The 26451-nt window shown below is 39.5% G+C and overlaps 1 protein-coding gene across 1 annotated transcript in view; it reads left to right on the top strand.

Moving 5' to 3' along the window:
• SORCS3 (sortilin related VPS10 domain containing receptor 3) overlaps nt 1–26451 on the top strand; it is a 962887-nt gene that overhangs the window by 890747 nt on the left and 45689 nt on the right. Inside the window, exon 21 of the mRNA XM_077455086.1 lies at nt 7880–8003. Coding sequence (XP_077311212.1) covers nt 7880–8003 — 124 coding nt within the window. The remainder of the gene's footprint in view (nt 1–7879; nt 8004–26451) is intronic.

Genomic DNA, 26451 nt, shown 5'->3' with positions numbered 1-26451 from the left:
TGTCCGACCGTGTGTACAAGGGCTTAGATTCATAAACCTCCCTAGAGCAACAATGTCTGTTTGTGAAGTACACAGTCGCTATTAGTCCATGTAGAAGGATGGTATTACATACAAATAGTAAAGTCCAAAACACTTAAAGCTGCCATCATATGGGAACAGAAACTGGGTTCTAAGATACTGCAGAAAACACAAGGAGAGAGGCGCCTCTAAGTGTAGACATTTTAAAGACTTTAATAGAGCATACAGTTTATGAACTCACATTTAGGTGATGTAAACAAGCATATCGGTCCCAAAAGGATGAGTCCTGGTGCCGCCCCTACTTTCTGCTCCCTCTGTCTTTAACGCTCTGGCGCTGTCTGTGTGAGTGTCCCCTGTTGTGGATGGAAGGCCGGCTGCTGTGGAGGAACTCGGGACTCAGAACAAGGCGTGGAACGCAAGGCAGTGATGGCAGCAAGGGATTGACGTCACTCCTAATGGATGCGTTTCGTGAGCATGCGCACTGCGATATTACGGCAAGTCACGCTCCTTTTTCAACAGACTTCAATGGAGAAACCATTCAGGGTCATTATAAAGGGAGGGAACAAGGGCGGAGAGGGGAGTATAATTCAAGAAAATGGGCAGCACAGATTAACATGTACGGAAAACCAGTAAAAAAAAACAATGGATACACATACTAGTGCAAATCTTAACAGATAAAAAAAGCTTGGTAGAAAAAGTTAATTAATTTAAAAAAATCTATCAATTAAAAAGCATTACTAGATAGCCTATTAATATATAATGGGCATATTCTATACAGAAAATCAGGTCATAATTAGAGCAAAAAAAATAAAAAAATTGGAACCTGTTATTAGATTAGTTATTAAAATTCAATAAAGGAGGAAACGTAAAATATCAAGAGAGTAATATTAAAATGTAATAGGGTGGAATGACTAAGAGGCAGTCATATAATATCGTATAATATCGTAAATAATAGTCCCAGTAGATGAAGAATGAATAAATTATGAAAACTTAAAAACGGAGTGGGTAAAACAAATGAACACACACATGTTCATACAAAGCTGGCGTAGAGCTAAAATAGCAATAGAATTATCCACCATCTAATTTCTCCCGCTGGAACATATATGGTAAAAACTTTATAAAAATTGTTTTGGGTGTCACTAGATCATATTACTATCATTACTTACAAATTTACGTTCCACCTCCCACATATAATAACAACCTGAAGTAGAATAAATAAAAAATTAGGAAGTTATTATAAAGTAAGGTAATATATAGATACTAGTATACAATACATTTATATTTATATAATAGTAGAAATGTCTTAAAGCGTTCAGCTACCAAAAGAGAAATAGGTATCTGTTTAATGACCCACTATCAGGAAAGGTTCCCTCCGCTGGTAATATCTATCATTTGGCGTGCAGTACTGAGGTCCACTAGCAGGTGTCTCCTGGCAGTTTGGAACTGTCAGGAGAGCCTTTCCCTGCTAGTATTATGTGATCTTTGGGCCGCAGTACTAGCATCCACCAGCAGATGGTTCCTGGCAGTGTGGGGCCGACATTACCTCTTACAATCAGGCATCACCTGAATTTCAGGCATCACCTGAGTACACACACACCTTGCCCTGGTATTGTCCTTGTGCCCTGACCTGCAGCCTGTTGGTATCTGTTCCTGTATCCTTGGATCCTTGCCCTGCAGCCTGGTTCCTTCCATCTTGTTCCCTGTCTGTTTACTCCTGGCCCCCATCTGCTGATCTCCTGTTTATTACACTGGCTTGACTACGATTCTGGTACTTTTGCTATATATGCTGGTTGGTATATTATCACGGTTTGGTTTTTCAGTTTGTTCACTCTGTATTGGTGGTGTGTTCACATTTATATGCATTTATTTTGATAAACTTACTTTCACCTATTTATGTCTGGTTCACTCTGTCACAGTCACACAGTTCTGGTCACATCTGGTTTATGACACCCACACTTGTAGGCCATTGGTGGAGTGTTGGTGGTCCTCAGCAAAGTTTCTCGTTCTCAAGGCTCGTATAGTGTGACCCACATAAATTAGGACCTACGGGCAGGTGAGCCCATATACAACTAAGTCTGATGAGCAATTGAAAAAATATTTCAATAGGTAGGTTTTACCTTTCGTACTGAATTTTTTTTGGCCATGTCTAATGAATTTGCAAGTCTTGCACAGGGTCTTGCGACATTGGTACATTCCTACAAGGGGTATAAGGACTGGCTTAGTAGTGAGAGCTAAACTAAGTCTGATTTTACTAGGAGCAATTCTGTTTTTTAGATTTGGTCACCCTAGGATTTTTGGGGATGACGGTTTTGAGGTTTGGATCCTAATAGGATGTCCCGATGGTTAGCCAATATATTCTCCATCTTTTTAAATTGGAAATGGAAAGTAGTGGTAAATCAGACTGAGTGATGTTCTGGTTTACGGGTCTTTTTTGGAGGTTTCCCTTTGAGATAGTATTTGTACGCTTGATCTACAAGGTGCTCAGGGTATTGTTTATCACTAAACTTTTTCTTTAACAGAGCACTTTGATCAATATAGTCACTGTCTCTTGTGCAGTTCTGTCGCAGATGGCAGAATAGTTCTTTAGGAATGTTCTCAATCCATTTAGGGTAATGGCAGCTTTTATGATGTAAATACGAATTACAAGCAGTTGGTTTAATGTTATTTTTGGCAAAAATAGTAGTGGAATCCTCATAATGGCCTAATTCCAAATCTAGGAAGGCGAAAGTGTTTGGGTCAGTGGCAGAAATAAAAGACAGACCATAGTGGTTGTCATTACAGTAATTAAAAAATTGATTGATTGTATCAGGGGTACCATCCCAGATGACAATTATGTCATCAATATAGTGCCCAAAGAAAACAATATTGGCCGAGAAGGGGTTTTCTCTAAGGATATGGTTGTTTTCCCAGAATCCCATTGCTAGATTTGCATACAAAGTGTCAACATTAGCCCCCATCGCCGTGCCCCGTAGTTGTAAATAAAAGTCTCCATCAAAATTAAAATAATTGTGTGTGAGGCAATAATGTGTAGCTTGTAAAATAAAAGTAGCCTGTCGAGAATTGATCAGCGGGTCTTGAGCTAAAAAAAATGTTCCAAGGCTATTAGGCCAAAAGTGTGAGGGGTGGACGTATATAGGGAGCTCACATCAAGTGAGAGTCATACATAAGTCGGCTCCCACTTGTATGAGGACAATAGCTCTAACAGATGTGTCCCATCCCTAATGTAGGACTGCAACTGATCGACTATAGGCTGTAAAAACTGGTCAATTTAAAGACTCAGCCCTGTGGTCATGCTGTCAGTTACGGTCACAATGGGTCTGCCTGGGGGTGATTTTAGACTTTTGTGGACCTTCGGGAGATGATAAAAACATGTCACCTGGTAAAAGTTTACGTAAGAAAGACTTTTCTATTTTATTTATGATACCATCCTGAAGTGCTGTTGTTACTAGGAGATCAACTTCTTTAGCGAATTCAAGTGTGGGGTCTCTAGCAATTTTCATGTACGTGGTGCTGTCAGAGAGCAGTCTCCTTGCTTCACCCATGTAGTCATCTTTGTTTTGTAACACTATCCCTCCCCCTTATCTGCCAATTTAATGACTATATCTTTTGCCTCAGTCAAAAGTTACAAAGCTTTTATCTCAGATGGGGAGAGATTATTAGTTTTGGAAAGGTTTGATGACTGACACAGTTTAAGAAAATCTGCATATACTACTCTGTAAAAGCTCTCCAAATATGGCCCCTTAGCATGTGATGGATTGAAAATAGATTTGGGCCTAAAAGATGTATGAACTATAGGGGGTGAGGTAGCAAAGTGTTGAATGAAAAGGCTCATAGGGTCTTCATCAAGAACCTATGTATCCAGAATATCGATTGCACTGGTGTCCAAATTGAGCTGATTTTTGATCACGACAGATGGAGATTTAGGGGTGGTAAACATTAGGCAATAGGTTCTTTTTATCTTTTAGATAATATCTTTTTAATGTAAGGTTGCGTATGAACCTATTAAGGTCTTTAAAGAGAAGAAATGGGTTAGGTTTGTTCAGTGGAGCAAAATTAAGTCCTCGACTTAAAAATAAGGTATCGGCAGTGGAAAGAATATGAGAGGATAAATTGAATATTTTTTACAGAGTCCTGATTTTTAGGGCATTGTGATTGATTCTTGGTTCATCCTCCTCTGCAACCTCTACTGTAAGCTTTCTTTTTATGGAGGTTGCTAGAGGAGGACTGGACACTAAAAGGAAGAAATTGGAGGAGAAGAAAGAGACAAACCTGAAGAGATGGAGGGTGGTTGCTGGTCATTGTTAGATGTGGATGAAGCAATACTGGTGACTACAACCAAAGGTTCTGTATTGTCTATATTCCTAGCGACATTGATACAAATGCCTGGGTCCCTAATGGATGTATGAGCCCCAGCAGAGGGACTATGAGGATTTACAGAAAGCAGGGTCTTGGGCTGAGGCCTAGCAATACTATCTAAATAAAGGGTAGGGCTTATATTGCAGCCATCACTGACAATCACGCTAGGTCTTATTTTCGGGGAAACAGGGTCTGTTCTTACTACTATGAGGACCTGAGTGTTGACTTTCCAACCTCTGATGCTCATCAGAAGGATGGTAGTGCACTCATAAGAGGAACTGGAGGGCAAAGACCAGGTGGCTGGCAAAGGCTCTGAGACTGTGAGATATGAGGGTCGCAATGGTTATATGGATTCACAGGTGTTACTGGAACAGAAAAATTGTCATGATAATTGTTCTTTTTCTAGTTCCCGGGAGAAAACTCTGTTGTAATTAAAATCTAAATCTCATCTAAATTTGCCTAGCTTCATATGCATAAGATCAACTTCATTTTTTTGTATTTTCTTTAATACATCTAACCAATGGATGGGGTTAGTGTATCATGGCTAAGGATGAGCTGAACACCCCCCTGTTCGGTTCGCACCAGAACCTGCGAACAGACCTAAACTTCGTGTGAACTTTAGAAACCTATTAAAGTCTATGGGATTCGAACATTCACAATCTAAAGTGCTAATTTTAAAGGCTAATATGCAAGTTACTGTCCAAAAAAGTGTTTGGGGATTCGGGTCCTGCCCCAGGGGACATGGATCAATGCAAAAAAAAAAGTTTTAAAAACAGCCGTTTTTTCAGGAGCAGTGATTTTAATAATGATTAAAGTGAAACAATAAAAGTGTAATATTTACTTTAAATTTCGTACCTGGGGGGTGTCTATAGTATGCCTGTGAAGGGGCACATGTTTCCCGTGCTTAGAACTGTCCCTGCACAAAGTGTCATTTTGCAAGGAAAAAAAGTATTTTAAAATCACTTTCCATTGTCGGCTCCATAATACAGAAAACACTCAATGAGTGTTCTCTGTATTATCTGACAATTCATTCATTGATAAAATGCAGTGTCTCCGCAGTGGATACAGAAGATGGATGCGTGTATGGACAGCGCTGGACTGAGAGATCCCCTGTCGCTGGATAAGATCAGCCATCGCTGGACCCCGGAGAGATGATCATCCATCGCTGGATAGCAAGAGTGGATTACCACCACTGGAATCTTTTTTTTATTTTTTTTATTTTTAATAAAGGAATTTTTCAAAAGTGTGTTTGTCTTATTTAACCATTTTTACACTTTCTTTGTGAAATGGTAGGGGTACTTTTGTACCCCCTTACCATTTCAAACAGGGGGGCCAGGATCTGGGGGTCCCCTTGTTAAAGAGGGCTTCCAGATTCTGATAAGCCCCCCGCCCGCAGACCCCCACAACCACCGGCCAGTGTTGTGAGGATGAGGCCCTTCTCCACATCAACATGGGGACATGGTGCTTTGAGATGTCACAGACCCCCAAAGCATCCTTCCAATGTTGAGGGCATGTGGCCTGGTACGGTTCAGGAGGGGGGGGCGCTCTCTCGTCCCCCCACTTCTCCTGCAGCCTGCCAGGTTGCGTGCTCGGATAAAGGGTCTGGTATGGATTTTTAGGGGGACCCCCACGTCAATTTTTTTTTTTAATTTGACACGGGGTTCCCCTTAATATCCATACCAGACCTGAAGGGCCTGGTAATTGAATTTAGGGGAACCCCCACGCTTTTTTTTTTTTTATTAATGAATGAATTGTCGGCTAATACAGAGAACACTCATTGAGTGTTCTCTGTATTACGGAGCCGACAATGGAAAGTGATTTTAAAATACTTTTTTCCTTGCAAAATGACACTTTGTGCAGGGACAGTTCTAAGCACGGGAAACATGCGCCCCTTCACAGGCATACTATAGACACCCCCCAGGTACGAAATTTAAAGGAATATTACACTTTTATTATTTCACTTTAATCATGATTAAAATCACTGCTCCTGAAAAAAACTTTTTTTTGTATTGATCCATGTCCCCTGGGGCAGGACCCGGGTCCCCAAACACTTTTTAGCACAGTAACTTGCATATTGGCCTTTAAAATTAGCACTTTAGATTTCTCCCATAGACTTGTATAGGGTGTTCCGGCTTTTCGAATTTGCCACGAACAGCCCAAATTGTTCACTGTTCGCTGAACAGGCGAACAGGCAATGTTCGAGTTGAACATGAGTTCGACACAAACTCGAAGCTCATCCCTAATCATGGCTGATGATTTCTTGTATTAATTGTTGGACTTGATCTGTTAATTTATTGTACCTATATGTTCTGTGGGAAATGAGTATGGTCATCCATTTGGAAGTACAGAACTCGGAAATATCAGCCCACTCTTTTTGGTTGTCAGCTTCAAGGAAGAGGAATTCCTTTATAACTCTCAACCCTTTAGGTGAAATTTTAGTGTTAATATATTTTTCTAGAAAGAATTTGTCCCACCACTGCTGGTTAGTGGTCTGGATTATCTTCTGTAGTTGTTTAAATGTCTAAAACTGCATATTTATGCAATTCAGGTATAATTACAAAGGAATAACAATAAAAAAAAAAATAGTAAATAGTTGATCAATAATAAATGAAGGGCAGCAGTATAAAATAGTAATCAAAGTATAGGAAGCAAACAGATGTTTATCGGAGATAGGGACCAAGCGTGCAGCACATAAGGCTTCTGATACAGACACAAATATAAGTGAAGGTGCAATGTCTTAAGCCTCATACACACGATAGGACTTTGTACAAACTTTCCCTTGGATTTTTGTACAAAGGGCGTCGGCCCTGAACTTGTATTGCATACACACGGCAGGACTTTTTCAGCCAACTTTCACCAAATCACGTGTTTTTTCTGCTCTTTACCGCCACCTTTGGTCAACTTCTGTATTGTTGTCTGATCTTTTGCATTGGTTCTGAGCATGCCTGTTTGTACTTTGTACAAAAGTCCTATGGTTTTCTGTACACACGATCAGACTTTGCTCCATCGGACTTTTGTTGCCAGAAAGTTTGTCCGTTCGTACAGCCAACAAAAGTCCGATGAAAACCAAAAAAGTTTGTCCGATGGAGCGTACACACGGTCCGATGTTGCTCCAAAACAGCTAATTTGCATGTTTGTTGTCAAAAAGTCTGATCGTGTGTATGGGCCTTAAGGCTCATAAACCTCCCAATAGCAACAATGTCTTTTTTTTTTTTTTTTTTAGTTTTGGATAGAATTGAGAGGGATTAAAGTCAGTTTTAATTGCTGTCTGTGCATGATGATGACGATGATGATTATACATTATAATTAAGTTAACAATTTTATGTTATTGAGAATATTTCACCGATCAGTTTAAAAAAAAAAACATTGTCGGAAGCTATGAAGTGATACATCTGGTTCAAGGTGAATTGATTGGCAGAACAGGAAAATGATTGCCTTATTTGTTTTCAGAAAACACGAAAAACATGAAATAAACTAATACAAGTTACTTTATTTGTATTTCCAGCCTCTCATCACTTTGGACAGCAGCATCTCCTTGACCTTCGGCGTGGAGGGAACAAACACCATAACTGTTCAAGTGTCTGCTGGAAACACCCTGATTCAGGACACCAAAGAGGTGGCAGTACACGGTAAGTGAGGTTTTCTCTATTGACGGTGAGATTTTTTTAAATGTATTGCCAGAACATGAGTAGACATTCTACCAAAGTTTTTATTTTTAAAGGTTTAAGAGGTATGGTCAGGTTTTGACCTTCTGCTGCATTTTGGTGTCCATAACCCAGGCTTGGGAAAATTCCCAAATTCCTACTTTCCCTGGCATGTTTGATTGGTGCATGATTGCACTAGACTGAAGTGAAAATTGGTTCTGATGAATTTCATTTAAAGAAGCAGATCTCTGATCTTAAAAGATGGCTTGGGTAGATCAGATTCTGGTCCTAGGCTGCTGCCTCTCTTATGAAAGGGAGCACTCACCAGACAGTAAATTCTTGGGCATCTATAGAGGAACACCTGGTATGAAAGTTTATCTCACCTAAAGGACCCTTTGAAACATTTAAGGCTGCTCTCACACTGGGGCGGACATTGACGGTAAAACGCCACTAGTTTTAGTGTCACTTTGCTGTCGCTATTCAGCCGCTATTGGGGCACTTTTAAACCCCGCTAGCGGCCAAGGGTTAAATGCACCAGTATAGCGCCACAGCCGTATCACTTTGCAGGTGCTTCGGCAGCGGTGCCCATTAATTTCATTGGCAGGAGTGGTGGAGGAGCGGTGTATACACCACTCCTCCACCGCCTCAAAGATGTTGCTTGCAGGACTTTTCTTTAATGTCCTGCCAGCCCAGCACCCCAGTGTGAAAGCACTCGGGCTTTCACACTGGGACTGCAGGGGAGGAATTTTTCAGGCACTTTACAGGGCGCTATTTTTAGCCCAAAAGCGCCTGAAAAATGCCTCAATGTGACACGTTTTAGGGAAACAATCCTACCCCATCTTCAGGACTTGAGCAGTCAATGTTAATAAAATCGCAACAGAATGCACTAGGGGATCTTTGTTAGGGCTTGATGAAGACCATTGTCTCCCTATGACACTAAAGGCGGTCAACCGTCAGGTTGCCTTCACCCTGTTGTGATGTAAAACTCAAGGATTTCCTCCCTTACATGCGTTAGCAATACATTCTTATAGAAAAATAAACAAAGGTGCATGAAATTATAATGCCGGTGTTATCATCGTGCTAGTGGATACTCAAAAGGAATAAGTGGCAGACAAACATCATAGAGACAAACGATGAAATTTATCTCAATGCTTTGGCATTCAAAATATGACTGGTTGGAGTTGAACTTGCGCTAGAAGAAAAAAACACAGAAAAGACCCAACAGAGGATTAATGTGGAACTTCAGCCAAGTTCTGGATTGAGTAGGGAAAGGTTAAAATACATCAGTGAAGGCTCTCATTTTTCATGGTATATCTAAAACTGTAGTGGGTCATGTTCATTTGGACCTGTTCTGTAATGTTGAAGACGTGTAGCTGAGACATGTGCGATTCGTTTAGTTACGAATTTAAATTCAGACAAAATTTTCACTATTCAGAGAATCGGATGTATCCAAATCTCCAAATGACAATAGTAACTAATTTCACTGAATCCGAAAAAATGTATCACAAAACAAAATAATGAGTTTAAATTTCGAAAATTAATTTGAATTCAAAATGGAAACGTATACAATAAATACAGTAAGGTATACAAGTGAAATAAGATGATAATAAAAATATAAAAGAATAGAATAGAAAAAACAATAGAATAGATTAGAATAGAACAGCATAAAATAGAGAAAAATATAGCTGTCTTCCGAAATTCAAATGGATTTGAAAATAATGGTTATACTAACTGAATCAGAATATACAAATGTAATCGTGAAAAAAACGAATTCCAAAAATGAAGACAGAAGTATTAATTTAACAAACAAATCCAAAATCAAACAAATGTTCCCGTCATGCACATCTCTAGTGTAGGTTGGACTTAAGCTGCAATATTTACTTTTCTCCTCAGCACTGACTTACTGTTCCAGTCATCCAGCACAGCCCCTCTTCCAGGTTGAATTACGCCCAGTGCCATTTAACCCACTTTCTGTGAACCCAGGGTGTCAGGGTTTGCACTCCCTGGGGGGCCATCATCATACTGGTATGTACTCACTTGAGAATGTTGCAGAGAACAGCATCACATCATTCTGTGATGCTGTTCTATACAGCGAGGGTCCCCAATCCACCGATTCACAGCCTGTTGATGACTGGGCCGCACAGCAGGAGATGAGTGGTGACCATGGTCTGCACAGAGCTATCACCTCCTGCTGTGGGGACATGCCTGTGTGTCCTCTCCCAGCTCCCCAGCCCACCCAACAATGTCAACCTATCAGCAGGGCAGGGGGCAGGAGAAGCTGCAGATTAGGATGGAGAGCTCCTTTTGCCCCATGCCCTGCTGGTAGGATGACATCATCAGGGGGGCTGGGAAGCTGGGAGAGGACACACAGCTTGTTCACAGTCTCTGCCCTGCCAAAAGTAGGACTCTTTGTGCAGGGGAGGCAGAGATTAGAATGAGGAAGTGTCATGTTAGAGAGGAAAGGGGGGGAGGCAGACTTCAGGGGCACTGTGATGGAGGAGGCTGTGGTTGCTAGAGGCACTATAATATAAAGGGGCACTGTAATCAATACAGTGCCCCTTTGCAATGCAGTCCCCTTTACATCACAGCACCCCTTTTACATTAGAGTGCCCCCCTTACAGAGCAGTCTCCTTTACATTACAGTGCCCCTTTACATCACAGCCCCCTTTAAATTACAGTGCCCCCTTTACAAAGCAGTGCTCGTTACATTAATGTAAAGGAGCACTGTGATGTAAAAGGAACTGTACTGTAAAGGGGCACTGTAATGTAAAGGGGGGCTGTGATGTTAATGGGAACTGAGGACAGACCCTGTGCATTCAGGACCTGCAAATATTTTTTTCTAATGCTTATAAGACTTATTCTGTTTTTAGTCTCTTTTTTAACCTACAGTAAGTGTTCACTTGTTTTTTTCTACTATAAGTGTATCATCACCAAATGGGACTTTAAAGGTGCCAGTAATCAATCATACATAAACCGACAGAGGATCATTTTTGTCCTTTATAATTCTAAACAGACTGTTTCTGTTTACATAAAAACATAATAAAAATGACCATTTTTCCCAAAATTGCATTTTATTACAATTGTATCGATATTATTGAAAGCTTGTGAAAAATGGTTATTTTATTATGTTTTTATATGAACAGAAATAACATTTTGTTGAATTTTAAATGACAAAAATGATCTTGTGTCGGTTTATGTATGATTGATTACTGGTACTTTTAAAGTTCCATATGGTAACGGTACACTTCTAGTAAATTGTAAGTGGGGATGTGGTACCATGACTACAAATCAGTCCCTTCTTATTTTACATTTGTTTATTTCAGAAACCTGAGAAAAAGCAACGATAACAGAATAAAAACTGGATTGAAATGAACATCTGCTTGCTGTAGATTTTAATATTAAAAAGAAGGATCACTTTTCCTCCTTATTATATTGTACTGCCCTAATTCTTCCCATCCATTTTTGTTTCTGGTGCCCAATCCTGCTGTTTTTAATTTCTAATTAGCAGACCTTTCAGATATTCCCCATTCTATATTTCTATAGGCAATGTTCCCCATTTCACATGTCTATTCCGCATGGTGCACCTAGACCAGCCTCTGTCAACTTTTTTACCCCAGAGGCACCCTTAAAATAATTTTTCAGATCTCAGGAAACCTCTGCTAAAGACAGTTTATTGCATGGTCAGTGTGGAGAAATGCCCCCTACAATGATGTCTAGTGATGGGCAGTGGGAAGAATACTCCCTAGATTGGTGACCAGTGGGAAAAATGCCCTCAACATTGGTGGCCAGTGGGAAGAAAGTGGAGGATTTACTAAATCAGGAGCTTGCAAAATTGGGTGCAGCTCTGCATAGAAACCAATCAGCTTCCAAGTTTTACTGCCAAAGCTTAAAGCGGGGTTCCACCCTAAAGTGGAACTTCTGCTGATCGGCACCCTCCCCCCCCTCCGGTGTCACAATTGGCACCTTACAGGGGGGAGGGGGGTGGAGATACCTGTCAAAGACAGGTATTTACACCCACTTCCGGGCATAGACTCCCGTGGGAGTCTATGTCATTTCCTGTCCTGCCGCGCTGTCTGCTGGGACACACACGGGTCCCAGTGACAGCGCGGACAATTCCTATTCCGCTGCGCGACTCGCGCATGCGCAGTAGGGAACCGGGAAGTGAAGTCGATTCGCTTTACTTCCTGATTCCCTCACCTAGAATGGTGACGGCAGCAGCCGAGAGCCGAGCGATCGATCGGCCTCGGCTGTCAGCATCGCTGGAACCCGGGACAGGTGAGTGTCCATTTATTAAAAGTCAGCAGCTGTAGTATTTATAGCTGCTGGCTTTTAATATTTTTTTTTTCTTTAGGTGGAATCCCTCTTTAATTGAACAAGCTGATGTCAGAAGCTGTTTGGCTACCATGCACAGTAAAACCAGATTCTGAGTGCTCCAGTTTTAGTAAATCTCCAGTCTCTTACATAGATGGACAGTGGGAAGGATCTCCCCTACAATGGTGGTCAGTGGGAATAATACTCCTTACATTGGTGGTCAGTGGGAAAAATGTCCCTTACATTAATGGCAAGTGGGAAGAATGCCCCTTACCATTATGGTCAGTGGGAAACATGTCTCTTACATTGGTGGTCAGTAGGAGAGATGCCCCTTTAATTGATGGCCAGTGGGAAGAATGCCTTTTACATTGGTGGTCAGTGGGAAAAATGTCACTTACTTTGGTGGCCAGGGGGAAGAATGTCCCTTACATTGGTGGCCAGTGCAAGGAATGTCCCCCTTACAGTGGTGGTCAGAAAGATCATTTGTGCTATGCAGCAGGCCTTGCAAGTGGTGTTGACCCTGGAATTATGCCAGTATTACCAGATTAGAGATTGACCAGCAACAGCTCAAGGCACTTCTAACAACCTCTGGAGAAACGCCAGGGTTCCATGGAACCCTGGTTAAGAATGGCTGGTTGAGAACAACAGAGAACTGTTTGATGTTTCCTCCCCTGTGCCTATGTTCCAATAGGATATGTCTCCCTTTGAATTTAAGAGGTTTCTTTAGCCCTCTTTCCATACCAGGAGTCCAATAATTTAAAAATGACTTTTGGTTCCAATGTAACCCTTTCATTAAGGGTTCCTAATCTCACCGAACATGAGTTTTGCTACTTAACAATGTGAATAAAGAGCTGTAACTATCATACCATTTACACTATTCAATTTATCCAGTTCGGTGTACATTTAAATTGTGTAACTCTGTTCACATGCATTTTGCTGTCTCTTGCTTGACTTTCAAAATTTAAATTGAAATAAATTTGAAAAAAAATAAAAGTAGGATCAAATCTGCAGCATGCTACAGTTTTAAGACAGAAAAAAGCAGGGGAATAAATAATAATAATGACTGTTTTATTAGAAAGGTGTTTTTTTTTAAGAAGAGCTAAAAAGTGGTGAGCTATTACATTTATTTTTAGAAAAACAAAACAAAAAAAACTTAAATGAATGATTGTCAATATACCTCCCAAAAAACAGTGCACAAAGCAGACACATTTGTAAATTGCCATTTTCAGCTTCAGGATTTAACAGCTTCTAATATAGGTTGCAGTGTAAAACATTTAACGAAAATACAATTAAGTCATCTGTTTCACTCTAGATCCGCGACGTCACAGCGAGACGTCCATCTGTTGTGTAGGGAGCGTTACCAGACAAAAAACGCTGTGCGCAAAGTCATTAGCCAATTGGTGACAAAGTTAATTTAAAATGTCATTAAGTGGATGTAAGCACTCAGCGGGCCAAAAGCAACTGATTAGAAGCAGGGAATAATGACTATGTGCATTCATACCACTTGTCGTTTTCAGTGACATTTCACCTTTTTAGTACAGATTGTACAAAATAAAAATCATCAAATATTTCCTATAGACCCATTACTCCATTTAACCTGTTGCTGACCGCCCCACGTACGTATACTGCGACACGCTCCCCCTTTGTTTGGACACAGCAGGAGCCAATCAGCAGCAGACCCGATGTCCGCTGGGACCGGCCGATTGTTCCTGTAAACAAGGCAGAGCGCCATTCTGTTAATAGGGAAGACAGAGATCTTGTGTTTCTGCTAAGCAGGAACATGGATCTCTGTCTTCCCCCAGTCAAAATACCTCCCCCACAGTTAGAAAGCACTCCCTAGGGACACATTTAACCCTTTGATCACCCCTAATGTTAAACCATTCCCTGCCAGTGTCATTGTACTGTATGCAGTGACCATGCATATTTTTTTAGCACTGATCGCTGTATTAGTGTCACTGATCCCCAAAATAGTGTCAAAAGTGTCACTTCGTGTCCGATTTGTCCACTGCAATGTTGCAGTACCGCTCTAACTCACTGATTGCTCAATATACGCTTATTGGGATTTTGTTTTACCAAAAGCATGTAGCAGAATACAGTACATATTGGCCTAAATTGATGAAGAAATTAGATTTTTTTTCATATTTTTTTATTGGGAATGTTTTATAGCAGAAAGTAAAAAATATTGTTTTTTTTTTCAAAATGTTTTTTTTTTTTGTTTATATAGACAAAAAATAAAAACCGCAGAGGTGATAAAATGCCACGAAAGGAAATAAATAAATAGCTATGATTAAGCACTGTTTGTAGTGTGAAACATGTCAGATCCTCTGTCCGTTCTGCTGTGGCATGTATTTTTGTGTTCATTTTTGAATGAAAAGCCATTTTTTTGGAGTGCGGCTGTCCAGAACTACTTCCTATTTATTGCTATATGCATTGCCAGCAGATATGCCAAACCCTGTTTGGGGTTTCCCCTCCCAAATTGACTCCTATGCTGTACAGTATATGAGTCCACCATGTCTGGTAAGCGTGCCAACCTTACCCTTTGTTTACTCACAGGATTTATTTTCCTGCTGCACATTTTTTATCCAAGAATTCTTTAGAATTTTTTGATTCATTCATCTTTTGAACATTCACTTTGAATTTTAACGTATTCATATACATCATATATTGTTATATTCATTTATACAATATTGTTGGTTCTATTATATTCACTTTTTAATTCAAGTTTTTATAATTTGTCACCATTTGGAGTGCCACATTATTTATGTTTTAATTTGTATTTACACTTTATGTCTAGTGGAATGTTGGCAGCCTACTAGATTTTATTTTCTTAGTCTTTTATTATACAGCAGCCCCCAAAAATGGGAGCCAGAATATTAAGTCGGCCAGGCTCTATTGTATGCCATGGAGCTGTAAGTCTAACAATGGGTGCTTGCTAGCAGGAGGCAACAAAGTAAACAGTTTGGTGCTGCTCTAACATTGTCTAACTAAAGTGTATGTATGGGCAAAACCTTTTCCTTCCGGTCAATGTAGAGAAGGCTGTGCGTTTATTTTTTGCTGTCCAGTTATTTCCCTTTACTTCCTGTCTTTGATACATATCACAGGGTCCTGTGTGTCTTTGGATTCGGTTCAGGTGAAAATTCATTCAAATATTTGGACCTGAATAGCATCAGTAAACAGGGGTGCACCAAACCCCATGCTCGGAACCATGGCCACACATATGTGAACCCAGCCTAAAATTTTCGATTTCTAGTCCTTTTCTTACCCAGTGACAATGGTTACCAGAACAAAGAGAGAGAGTGAATCTACCAAATCCAGTCACAGACAACAATAAAAGCCTATAGTAGAAGGTTTTTTGCCGCAAAAAGAAAACTCAATTCTCATCAGGGTATTCCAGATAAGCCCGTGATAAGCGATCGCAGTATGTAATAGAGTCTAGGGTTTTTGGACCTTTGACAAAAACCTTAGAGGTGAGGTCAACAGTGACATCTGTATTATACAAAAAAAATACAATCTGCGCTAATGGTGAAAAATAAAAAAAAAAGCTGCTGAACACAATGTCCTGATGCCTGACATAAAAAAACAAGATACAAATATTGCAGCTCTAAAAAAAATTAAATAAATAAAAAAAACACCATATTGTGAACAAATGAATCATGAAAAGTGAATTTTCAAATATAAAAAAATTATATACAGTGCCTTGCGAAAGTATTCGGCCCCCTCGAACTTTTCAACCTTTTGCCACATTTCAGGCTTCAAACATAAAGATATAAAATTTAAATTTTTTGTGAAGAATCACCAACAAGTGGGACACAATTGTGAAGTGGAACGAAATCTATTGGATATTTTAAACTTTTTTAGCAAATAAAAAACTGAAAAGTGGTGCGTGCAAAATTATTCGGCCCCTTTACTTTCAGTGCAGCAAACTCACTCCAGAAGTTCAGCGAGGATCTCTGAATGATCCAATGTTGTCCTAAATGACTGATGGTGATAAATAGAATCCACCTGTGTGTAATCAAGTCTCTGAATAAATGCACCTGCTCTGTGATAGTCTCAGGGTTCTGTTGAAAGCGCAGAGAGCATCATGAAGACCAAGGTACACACCAGGCAGGTCCGTAATACTGTTGTGGAGAAGTTTAAAGCTGGATTTGGATACAAAAAGATTTCCCAAGCTTTAAACATCCCTAGGAGCACTGTGCAAGCGATCATTTTGAAATGGAAGGAGTATCAGACCACTGCAAATCTACCAAGACCTGGCCGTCCCTCTAAACTTTCAGCTCAGACAAGGAGAAGACTGATCAGAGATGCAGCCAAGAGGCCCATGATCACTCTGGATGAATTGCAGAGAACTACAGCTGAGGTGGGAGAGTCTGTCCATAAGACAACAATCAGTCGTACACTGCACAAATCTGGCCTTTATGGAAGAGTGGCAAGAAGAAAGCCATTTCTCAAAGATATCCATAAAAAGTCTCGTCTAAAGTTTGCCACAAGCCACCTGGGAGACACACCAAACATGTGGAAGAAGGTGCTCTGGTCAGATGAAACTAAAATCCAACTTTTTGCCCACAATGCAAAACGATATGTTTGGCGTAAAAGCAACACAGCTCATCACCCTCAACACACCATCCCCACTGTCAAACATGGTGGTGGGAGCATCATGGTTTGGGCCTGCTTTTCTTCAGCAGGGACAGGGAAGATGGTTAAAATTGAGGGGAAGATGGATGCAGCCAAATACAGGACCATTCTGGATGAAAACCTGTTGGAGTCTGCAAAAGACCTGAAACTGGGACGGAGATTTATCTTCCAACAAGACACTGATCCCAAACATACAGCAAAATCTACAAAGGAATGGTTCACAAATAAACGTCTCCAGGTGTTAGAATGGCCAAGTCAAAGTCCAGACCTGAATCCAATCGAGAATCTGTGGAAAGAGCTGAAAACTGCTGTTCACAAACGCTCTCCATCCAACCTCACTGAGCTCGAGCTGTTTTGCAAGGAAGAATGGGCAAGAATTTCAGTCTCTCGATGTGCAAAACTGATAGAGACATACCCCAAGCGACTTGCAGCTGTAATCACAGCAAAAGGTGGCTCTACACGATATTAACGCAAGGGGGCCGAATAATTTTGCACGCCCCACTTTTCATTTTTTTATTAGTTAAAAAAGTTTCAAAAATCCAATAGATTTCGTTCCACTTCACAATTGTGTCCCACTTGTTGGTGATTCTTCACAAAAAATAAAAATGTTATATCTTTATGTTTGAAGCCTGAAATGTGGCAAAAGGTTGAAAAGTTCAAGGGGGCCGAATACTTTCGCAAGGCACTGTATATATATACTGTATGTATATATGTGTGTATATATATATATATATATATATATATATATAAATATATAAATAAATAGTCCCAAAGCTGAGAATATTCCAAGATGATATATCAGGATAAAGAGTCCCACATGCTAAAAAGGTAGCTGAAAAACAGGATAGAGCCACTATCACCAGTCAAACTTCATGCTGTGTGACCCCCTTACTGAGAGTGGTCAACTTGTGCTTCATTTACAACATCAAGGCCAATATTTAAAATGATTGGTTCTCCTCCCCTGTCTCCAGGTAATAAGGCACCATGGGGAACTGGGCAAATAAAGCCACCAAAACTGTTCTCAATGATCCAGGTTCCCAACAGAGAACATGTAATAAAAGATAATAAGATAATCCACACAGTGTAGTTTTGTATAAAAGTGATCAATTTATCAAAAGAATAACACTCACATAAAGAGAAGCATTTTGTGTATGTACAACGTCAAAGCTCATATTTCCTCCAGGCATGCGTGGTAGCGTGTGTGCGTGGCTACACCTATATTGAAAGGAGATGCTTGTAAATTAGTTCTTCAAAAATATATGTATTTATTGTGTAGAAAAGAAAAAAGAATCAACGTGTTTCTTGGTGCTGTAAGGGCCGCCACAAGCGAGTAAAGTGAGTATGGATTACACATAAATTGTAAAATGAAAGTATAATACAAGGAGGTTACAAGGAGGTTGATTTACTAAAGGCAAATATACTGTGCACTACAAGTGCACTTTCTCTAGGTCTGAGGGGAAGCTCAGAAATGAGGAGAAGCGTCTCTGATTTCTATCATCCAATCATGTGCAAGCAAAAATGCTGTTTTTTATTTTCCCTGCGTATAATAGAGTATTCTTTGCAAAGTGAAGCTTTAGCTCATTTAATAAGTTCTGGAGCAGGTGCACAGTATATTTGTTTTAGTAAATCAGCCCCGATATTAAATAGGATGATATAATATAGCATTAAACAATATAATTATATGTCTAATCTATATATATATATATATATATATATATACACTATAATACAATATAATATGATAATATAATATATACATAACAGATATAATAAAAGTTAATGATGATTTAAGCTGATAGTTGATAATAATTGTAGTCACTGTCTGAGCCATAGGATAAATAGATAAAGAATAAAATGACTTGTTATCTTGCAAAAAAAACTCAATATATAAATACAGTAGGATAAATCTATTATGAGAGAATAAAAAAAAAATGTAAGTAATTAGACTCACAATAATTATTATGTCTTCATTTACATAATAATTACTTTTATATCCTCTACAAGGATACCAAGAAGAAATGTTAGAATATAATAGCACATAGTTTAAATAATATGTACAATAGTCAATTCAGTGCGTGATGAATAATATACATCAGAAATTAATTGTAAGAAATTATACTTATGAGTGCAGTGATTGCATTAATAAAACTCATGGTTAATATTTATACCATAGGGGTGAGAGGTGGTAATTGATGAATAATTGATTCATATTCTATGATAGAGGGATAAAGTGATCGGCACTAATACATTAATATAGTCATGCTCTGTATAAAATTATATAAATCTATATATATATATATATATATATATATATATATATATATATATATATATATATACATTATATATAATTGCTAACAAATTGATACATTTATTATTTTTATGCTGTATATACAGTAATTGTTAATAAATGTATACGTTTATTTTTTTTTGATACTTTATGCAATTGCTAATAAAATAATACATTTACACTTTTTTATACTGCATAAATTTGCTAATAAATTTATACATTTATGCTTTTTTATGTGACTAGTAATTATATCACTTATTTAAGTTATCAAATTTATTTAAGCAAATAAGTATCCAAGGGTTAAAGCTGTTGCGGAGGTAAATTTCTAAAAAGTACAATCTGTTAACGTTTATATTTTAGTAATCCATATTTTGAAAATATAATATACTTAATTTTCCATACATTTTTAACTTTTTTTCATGGAGGTCACCTGTTAGCGTTTTCGCATTGTGGAGCTTCCAGTGGGCATGACAATCCTGTGATAGGAATCAAATGCAAATGGAATGCAAGCCTATAGCCTGGCAGCATCACGTTTTGGGCGGCACAGTGGTGTAGTGGTTAGCACTCTCACCTAGCAGTAAAAAGGGTCGCTGGTTCGAATCCCAACCACGACACTACCTGCCTGGAGTTTGCATGTTCTCCCTGTGCCTGCATGGGTTTCCTCCGGGTACTCCGGTTTCCTCCCATACTCCAAAGACATGCCGGTAGATTAATTGGCTTCTGTTCAAAATTGGCCCTAGTATATGAATGAGGACCTTGGATTGTGGGCTCCTTGAGGGTAGGGACCAAATGTGAGTGTGCAATGTACAGGGATAGGGGTAGACACTCACTCAGGTTGAACTGGATGGACTAGTGTCTTTACTCAACCTTACTATGAAACTATGAAACATCACTTTCCCCTTCCCCTGCTGATGTGCACAGTTTAACAGTGAGGCTGTAGATTGAAACCGCTGTCAATCAAGAGACAAGGGGTGGGCGGGGGGGACCATGGCTCCAAACTGACTAAGGACATTACAGGCACGGTGTGCACTTGCATAGCATACCTGTAACTCTGAATGGTTGCAGAAGGCATGTAAACTGACCACACAAGCATGGACAAGCATGGACAAGCTTCAGTGCTTAGTGCGGTCAGTTTTAACCAGGAGGAAGTGGTACTGGCAGGATCAACTAGATATTTGATAAGAAGAAATCAGATGAACATAATTAGTATTTGAAAAATAGTGCTTAAATATCTAAAGAGACAGATTATTATAATTTTTAGGATACAAACACTTCAATGAGGAAGTAATCTGAAACTGTACTCATAAGTATGTTAACAGAAATAAATGGAAAGGATCTGGTTAATAAGGACAGAAACCTTTACCTTTAAGACAGCAGAGGTATGTGCACCCCAACAGTTGTGTTCTAATGCAGTGCGCCCTTCATGCTCTGTATTTGAGCAGATGGTATGGTTGTCAGTAGCTGTAGGTTTGCCAGCACTTTGTGTTCCAATTGGTGCTAATGTGGAAGAGGGATAGAGCTGTATGCACAGGGAGGTGGAGAGAAGATTGCAGGGAGTAGTTATGCTAGTATAGGCTTGGTCCCAGACATCACTACTTAAAGTGGAACTAAACTGTATCTGAGAACTACAAACTGAAAACTCTATTTAATTCATTTTTAATATTCACAGCAAACTCTCCCTATCCATCCATGTCTCCATGCTTTATTTTGTTGGAAAATCAATTTGAAAAACATACCCCCAAGGGCAGATGATTCATGTAGCATTCACTTCTTTGAATCCATCAGTCCTTAGCTCAGGCATGCAGGCAGGATGGAGTGATTAGCTGAGAAATCACCTCCTCCTCCTTTTTTAATGAAGACTCCTGGGATCTATAACAACTTTTTATCCTAGGCCAGAAACCAGGAAGCAACAGGAAAATGCATATTTATAGTCACAATAATATATGATAAAAGCACATTGTATGAATTAATATAATATTAGTACACTATATTGTCAAAAGTATTGGGACACCTGCCTTTACACACACATGAACTTTAATGGCATCTCAGTCTTAGTCCGTAGGGTTCAATATTGAGTTGGCCCATCCTTTGCAGCTATAACAGCTTCAACTCTTCTTGGAAGGCTGTCCACAAGGTTTAGAAAAGTGGGAAAGTTTGACCATTCTTCCAGAAGTGCATTCGCGAGTTCAGGCACTGATGTTGGACGAGAAGGCCTGGCTCAAAGTCTCTGCTCTAATTCAGCCCAAAGGTGTTCTGTCGGATTGAGGTCAGGATTCTGTGTAGGTCAGTCAAGTTCTTCCACCACAAACTCGCTCATCCATGTCTTTATGGACCTTGCTTTGTGCACTGGTACGCAGTCATGTTGGAACAGGAAGGGGCCATCCCCAAACTGTTCCCACAAAGTTGGGAGCATGAAATTGTCCATAATATCATGGTATGCTGACGCCTAAAGAGTTCCCTTCACTGGAACTAAGGGGCCAAGTCCAACCCCTGAAAAACAACCCCACACCATAATCCCCCTCCACCAAATGATTTGTGGCAGTGCACAAAGCAAGGTCCATAAAGATGGATGAGCGAGTTTAGGGTGGAGGAACTTGACCGGCCTGCATATTATATCACCAATATTGCAGTTCAGCTAGACAGATGATGGGGTGGAGACTTCTCTTGAGTATATAGAGATATACAGTATATGCGAATATAGAGAGCTGATAGGTGTGGGCTGGGTATATTTATAAATATTGAGGCAATGTAATATAATAATTCCTACTGGGAGTAATATGCTTTGACCATCTTTTATTGTGATATTAATAAAAGTTAAGTGATCTGAACTATGAAGACTTGGTTGGATTCCCTAAAAGTCTGCTTTTGTTAGGCTATCTGCTAAAAGTTATCTACCCACATTAGCCAGAAATGAAATACATACTGTAAATACAGCTTCAGCCTTATACTTTCCAACCGTTGGATACTTATTATTTAAATATTTTTCAGTACTTTAAATAAATATATACCGGTAAATCAAACAATTATATTTCATACCAAGAAGCTTACATTCAGCACCATATTCATGATGATCATGATTGCCTTTAATATAAATAATAATCAGTTCTTAATTAACTACTATCATCTGTTTCCATCTGTTATGAGTTTTAACAATACAAGTACTACACCAATAATTATCAATTCTTAAAGAAAATTTCTTAATTAATATTTCATTCATCTTGTACTGAATCTTAAGTATATATTGTAATTGTGCGCATATCTTGTAAACTATGTGCTGTTATGATCTAACACTTTTTCTTATTATTTTTGCAGACGATAGAAAAGTAATTATTAAGTAAATTAAGAAATAATAATCATCATGGTTCTAATTACTTACAAAATCATTGTTATGCCCTGTACACACGGTTGGAAAAATTCAGACCGAAAAGGTCCGATCGGATTATATTGTCGGAAAATCTGATCGTGTGTGGGCTCTATCGGACTTTTTCTGTCGGAAAAAATTTGAGAGCAGGATCTAAAATTTTCTGCCCAAAAAATCCGATCACTTTTTCTGATCGTTTGTAGAGAATTCCGACGGACAAAGTGGCACGCATGCTCAGATCAAATTACAAGACCAAAGCTATTGGCTACTAGCCTCTACATAGTACTGTCGTACGCACTGAACGTCACCACGTTCCGAACGATCAGATTTTCCGACAACTTTGTCCAACCGTGTGTATGCAACACCAGTTTCGGACACGGATTTTGTGGTCGGAATGTCCGACCGTGTGTACAAGGCATTATTCTTACATATTAGTTTCTTCATGCAACAGTATTTATACTTTGAGGTTTTATTAACCACTTAACAACCGCCCATTGCCGATTAACGGCATCAGGGCGGTTGTTTAACTCTAAGAGGCCGTTAATTAACGGCCTCCCAGAATTCTGCTCTCGCGCACCCCCTGGGGCGCGCACACGAGAGCATCCGTGACCGCTGGGTCCAGTGGACCCGGCGCATCACGAATCACGGTAAACGGCCGCTCATCGCGGCCGTTTACCACGTGATCGCTCCGTCAAATGACGGAGTGATCACTTGTAAACAAGCCGGCGTCATGTTATGACGCCGGTTCCTCCCTCCCCCTCTCTGTACCGATCGGTACAGCGGAGGGGGAAGAGATCGGTGTCAGCAGCGATGTGGGCTGCATCTGCAGTGCCCACATCGCTGCTCACTGAAAATTAACCCCTCAAATCCCTGCAAATACTCTGCATTACTCTGCAATTCCCTGCAAATACTCTGCATTACTCTGCAATTCCCTGCAAATACTCTGCATTACTCTGCAATTCCCTGCAAATACTCTGCATTACTCTGCAATTCCCTGCAAATACTCTGCAATGCCCTGCAACACTCTGCATTGCCCTGCAACACTCTGCATTGCCCTGCAACACTCTGCATTGCCCTGCAACACTCTGCATTGCCCTGCAACACTCTGCATTGCCCTGCAACACTCCGCAATGCCCTGCAACACTCCGCAATGCCCTGCAACACTCCGCAATGCCCTGCAACACTCCGCAATGCCCTGCAACACTCCGCAACGCTCTGCAATACCCTGCAACACTCTGCAACACCCGCCAATACCCTGCAACACTCTGCAATGCTCTGCAACCCCCGTCGATACCCTGCAACACTCTGCAATGCTCTGCAACCCCCGCCGATACCCTGCAACACTCTGCAATGCTCTGCAACCCCCGCCGATACCCTGCAACACTCTGCAATGCTCTGCAACACCCGCCAATACCCTGCAACACTCTGCAATGCTCTGCAACACCCGCCAATACCCTGCAATGCTCTGCAACGCAGTACTCTGCAACACCATGCTCTGAGATACCCAGCCATAGTCGGTGATACCCTGCAATACCCAGCCATAGACATCTCCCGCCGCCCTCCGCCCTCCGGTGCTTCTACCGAATCGCTAATACGATCAAAGCCAGAATCTTTTTTTTTTTCAGGCTTCCCAGCTTAGAGGTGAGATGTGGGTCTTATTGACCCCACATCTCACTGTAAAGAGGACCTGTCATGCCATATTCCTATTACAAGGGATGTTTACATTCCTTGTAATAGGAATAAAAGTGATCAAAAAAATTATTTTTGGGGAAAAAAATGTCAAACTAAAATAAATAAAGTAAAATGAACAATAAAAAAAAAAGTTTTTTTTAAAGCGCCCCTGTCCCCATGTGCTCGCATGCAGAAGCGAACGCATGCGTAAGTCCCGCCCACATATGAAAACGGTGTTCAAACCACACATGTGAGGTATCGCTGCGAACGTTAGAGCGAGAGAAATAATTCTAGCACTAGATCTCCTCTGTAACTCAAAACATATAACCAGTAAAAAAAATGTAAATCGTCGCCTATGGGGATTTTTAAGTAGCGACGTTTGCCGCCATTCCACCAGCGTGTGCAATTTTGAAGAGTGACATATTAGGTATCTATTTACTCAGCGTAACTTCATCTTTCACATTATGCAAAAATTGGGCTAACTTTACTGTGTTTTTTTTTTTTTAAGCACAAAACAGTTTTTTTTTTCCAAAAAAAAGCATTCGAAAAATTACTGCGCAAATACCGTGCGAGATAAAAAGTTGCAAAGACCACCATTGTATTCTCCAGGGTGTTTGCTAAAAAAACATATATAATGTTTTGGAGTTCTATGTAATTTTCTAGCAAATAAATTATGATTTTTACATGTAGGAGAGAAATGTCAGAATTGTCCTGGGTGCTCCAGAACACCTGATGGCGCTCCATGCATGTTGGGCCTCTGTATGTGGCCACGCTGTGTAAAAGTCTCACACATGTGGTATCACCATACTCGGGAGTAATAGAAGAATGTGTTTTGGGGTGTAATTTGTGGTATGCATATGCTGTGTGTGAGAAATAACCTGATAATATGACAATTTTGTGAAAAAAAAAAAAAAAGTAAAAAGAATCTTGATTTTGCAAAGAATTGTGGGAAAAAATGACAACTTCAAAAAACTCATCATGCCTCTTACTAAATACCTTGGAATGTCTTCTTTCCAAAAAGGGGTCATTTGGGGGGTATTTGTACTTTTCTGGCATGTTAGGGTCTCAAGAATTGAAATAGGCCGTCAGTCCTTCAGGTGTGATCAATTTTCAGATATTGGCACCATAGCTTGTGGACTCTATAACTTTCACAAAGACCAAATAATATCCACCAATTTGTACTTATTTTTACCAAAGATATGTAGTAGTATAAATTTTGGCCAAAATTTATGAAGAAAAAATTACTAATCTGCTAAATTTTCTAACAGAAACAAAGAAAAATTCGTTTTTTTACAGAATTTTCGGTATTTTTTCTTTTATAGCACAAAAAAAAAAAAACCCAGCGGTGATTAAATACCACCAAAAGAAAGCTCTATTTGTGTGAAAAAAAGGACAAAAATTTCATATAGGTCCAGTGTTGCATGACTGAGTAATTGTCATTCAAAATGCGAGAGCACCGAAAGCTGAAAATTGGTCTGGTTATTAAGGGTGTTTAAGTGCCCAGTGGTCAAGTGGTTAAAATACAATAAATAATTGTATCTTTTATCTATTTATCCTACAACTAAAATAGTGATTACTTTTATTGTCAACAACTATTTTTATGCTATCTATAAATTATTTTCTATTCTAATAAACTACCGGCAGGTGTAGTGAGACAGTCAACAGTAAACATGCTTGGGACAAACATAGACTAAAAAGTTACGAGAAAAAAAAACAATCCCCCCAGGATAGGCACAATGATTTTTTCCTGCCATCACTTTTCTATGTTTCTATGTTGGTATTATACATTATTTAATTTTACTTAAATTTATATCATTTGCTACTTGATTTACTAAGACTGATTTAGTGCAAAATCTGGTGCATCTTTGCATAGAAACCAGTCAACATCCAGGTTTTTTTTTTTTTTGTCAAGACCTAATTGAACAAGCTGAAGTTAGAATCTGATTGGCTATCATGCACAGCTGCACCAGAATTTGCTCTCTCCAGTTTCGGTAAACCAACCCCATTGTTCTATACACCTATGCTGAAGAAGTAACCATTACAGTCATACAAAACATATTGATGGTGTTTTTGAATGCTGTATGACAAATAAATATCTACATTTTCAATGCAAGCACCTCACCTGACCTCGCCTGTATAGTTATTGTCAAAAGAGCAAAAACCTTTGA

This window comes from Lithobates pipiens, unplaced genomic scaffold (assembly GCF_037356315.1).
Source record: "Lithobates pipiens isolate NorthernLeopardFrog02 unplaced genomic scaffold, aLitPip1_a1.2 Scaffold_25, whole genome shotgun sequence".
NCBI lineage: Eukaryota > Metazoa > Chordata > Amphibia > Anura > Ranidae > Lithobates > Lithobates pipiens.
Note: the sequence above shows the minus strand (reverse complement) of the source record. Positions and strands in the feature narration are given on the sequence as shown.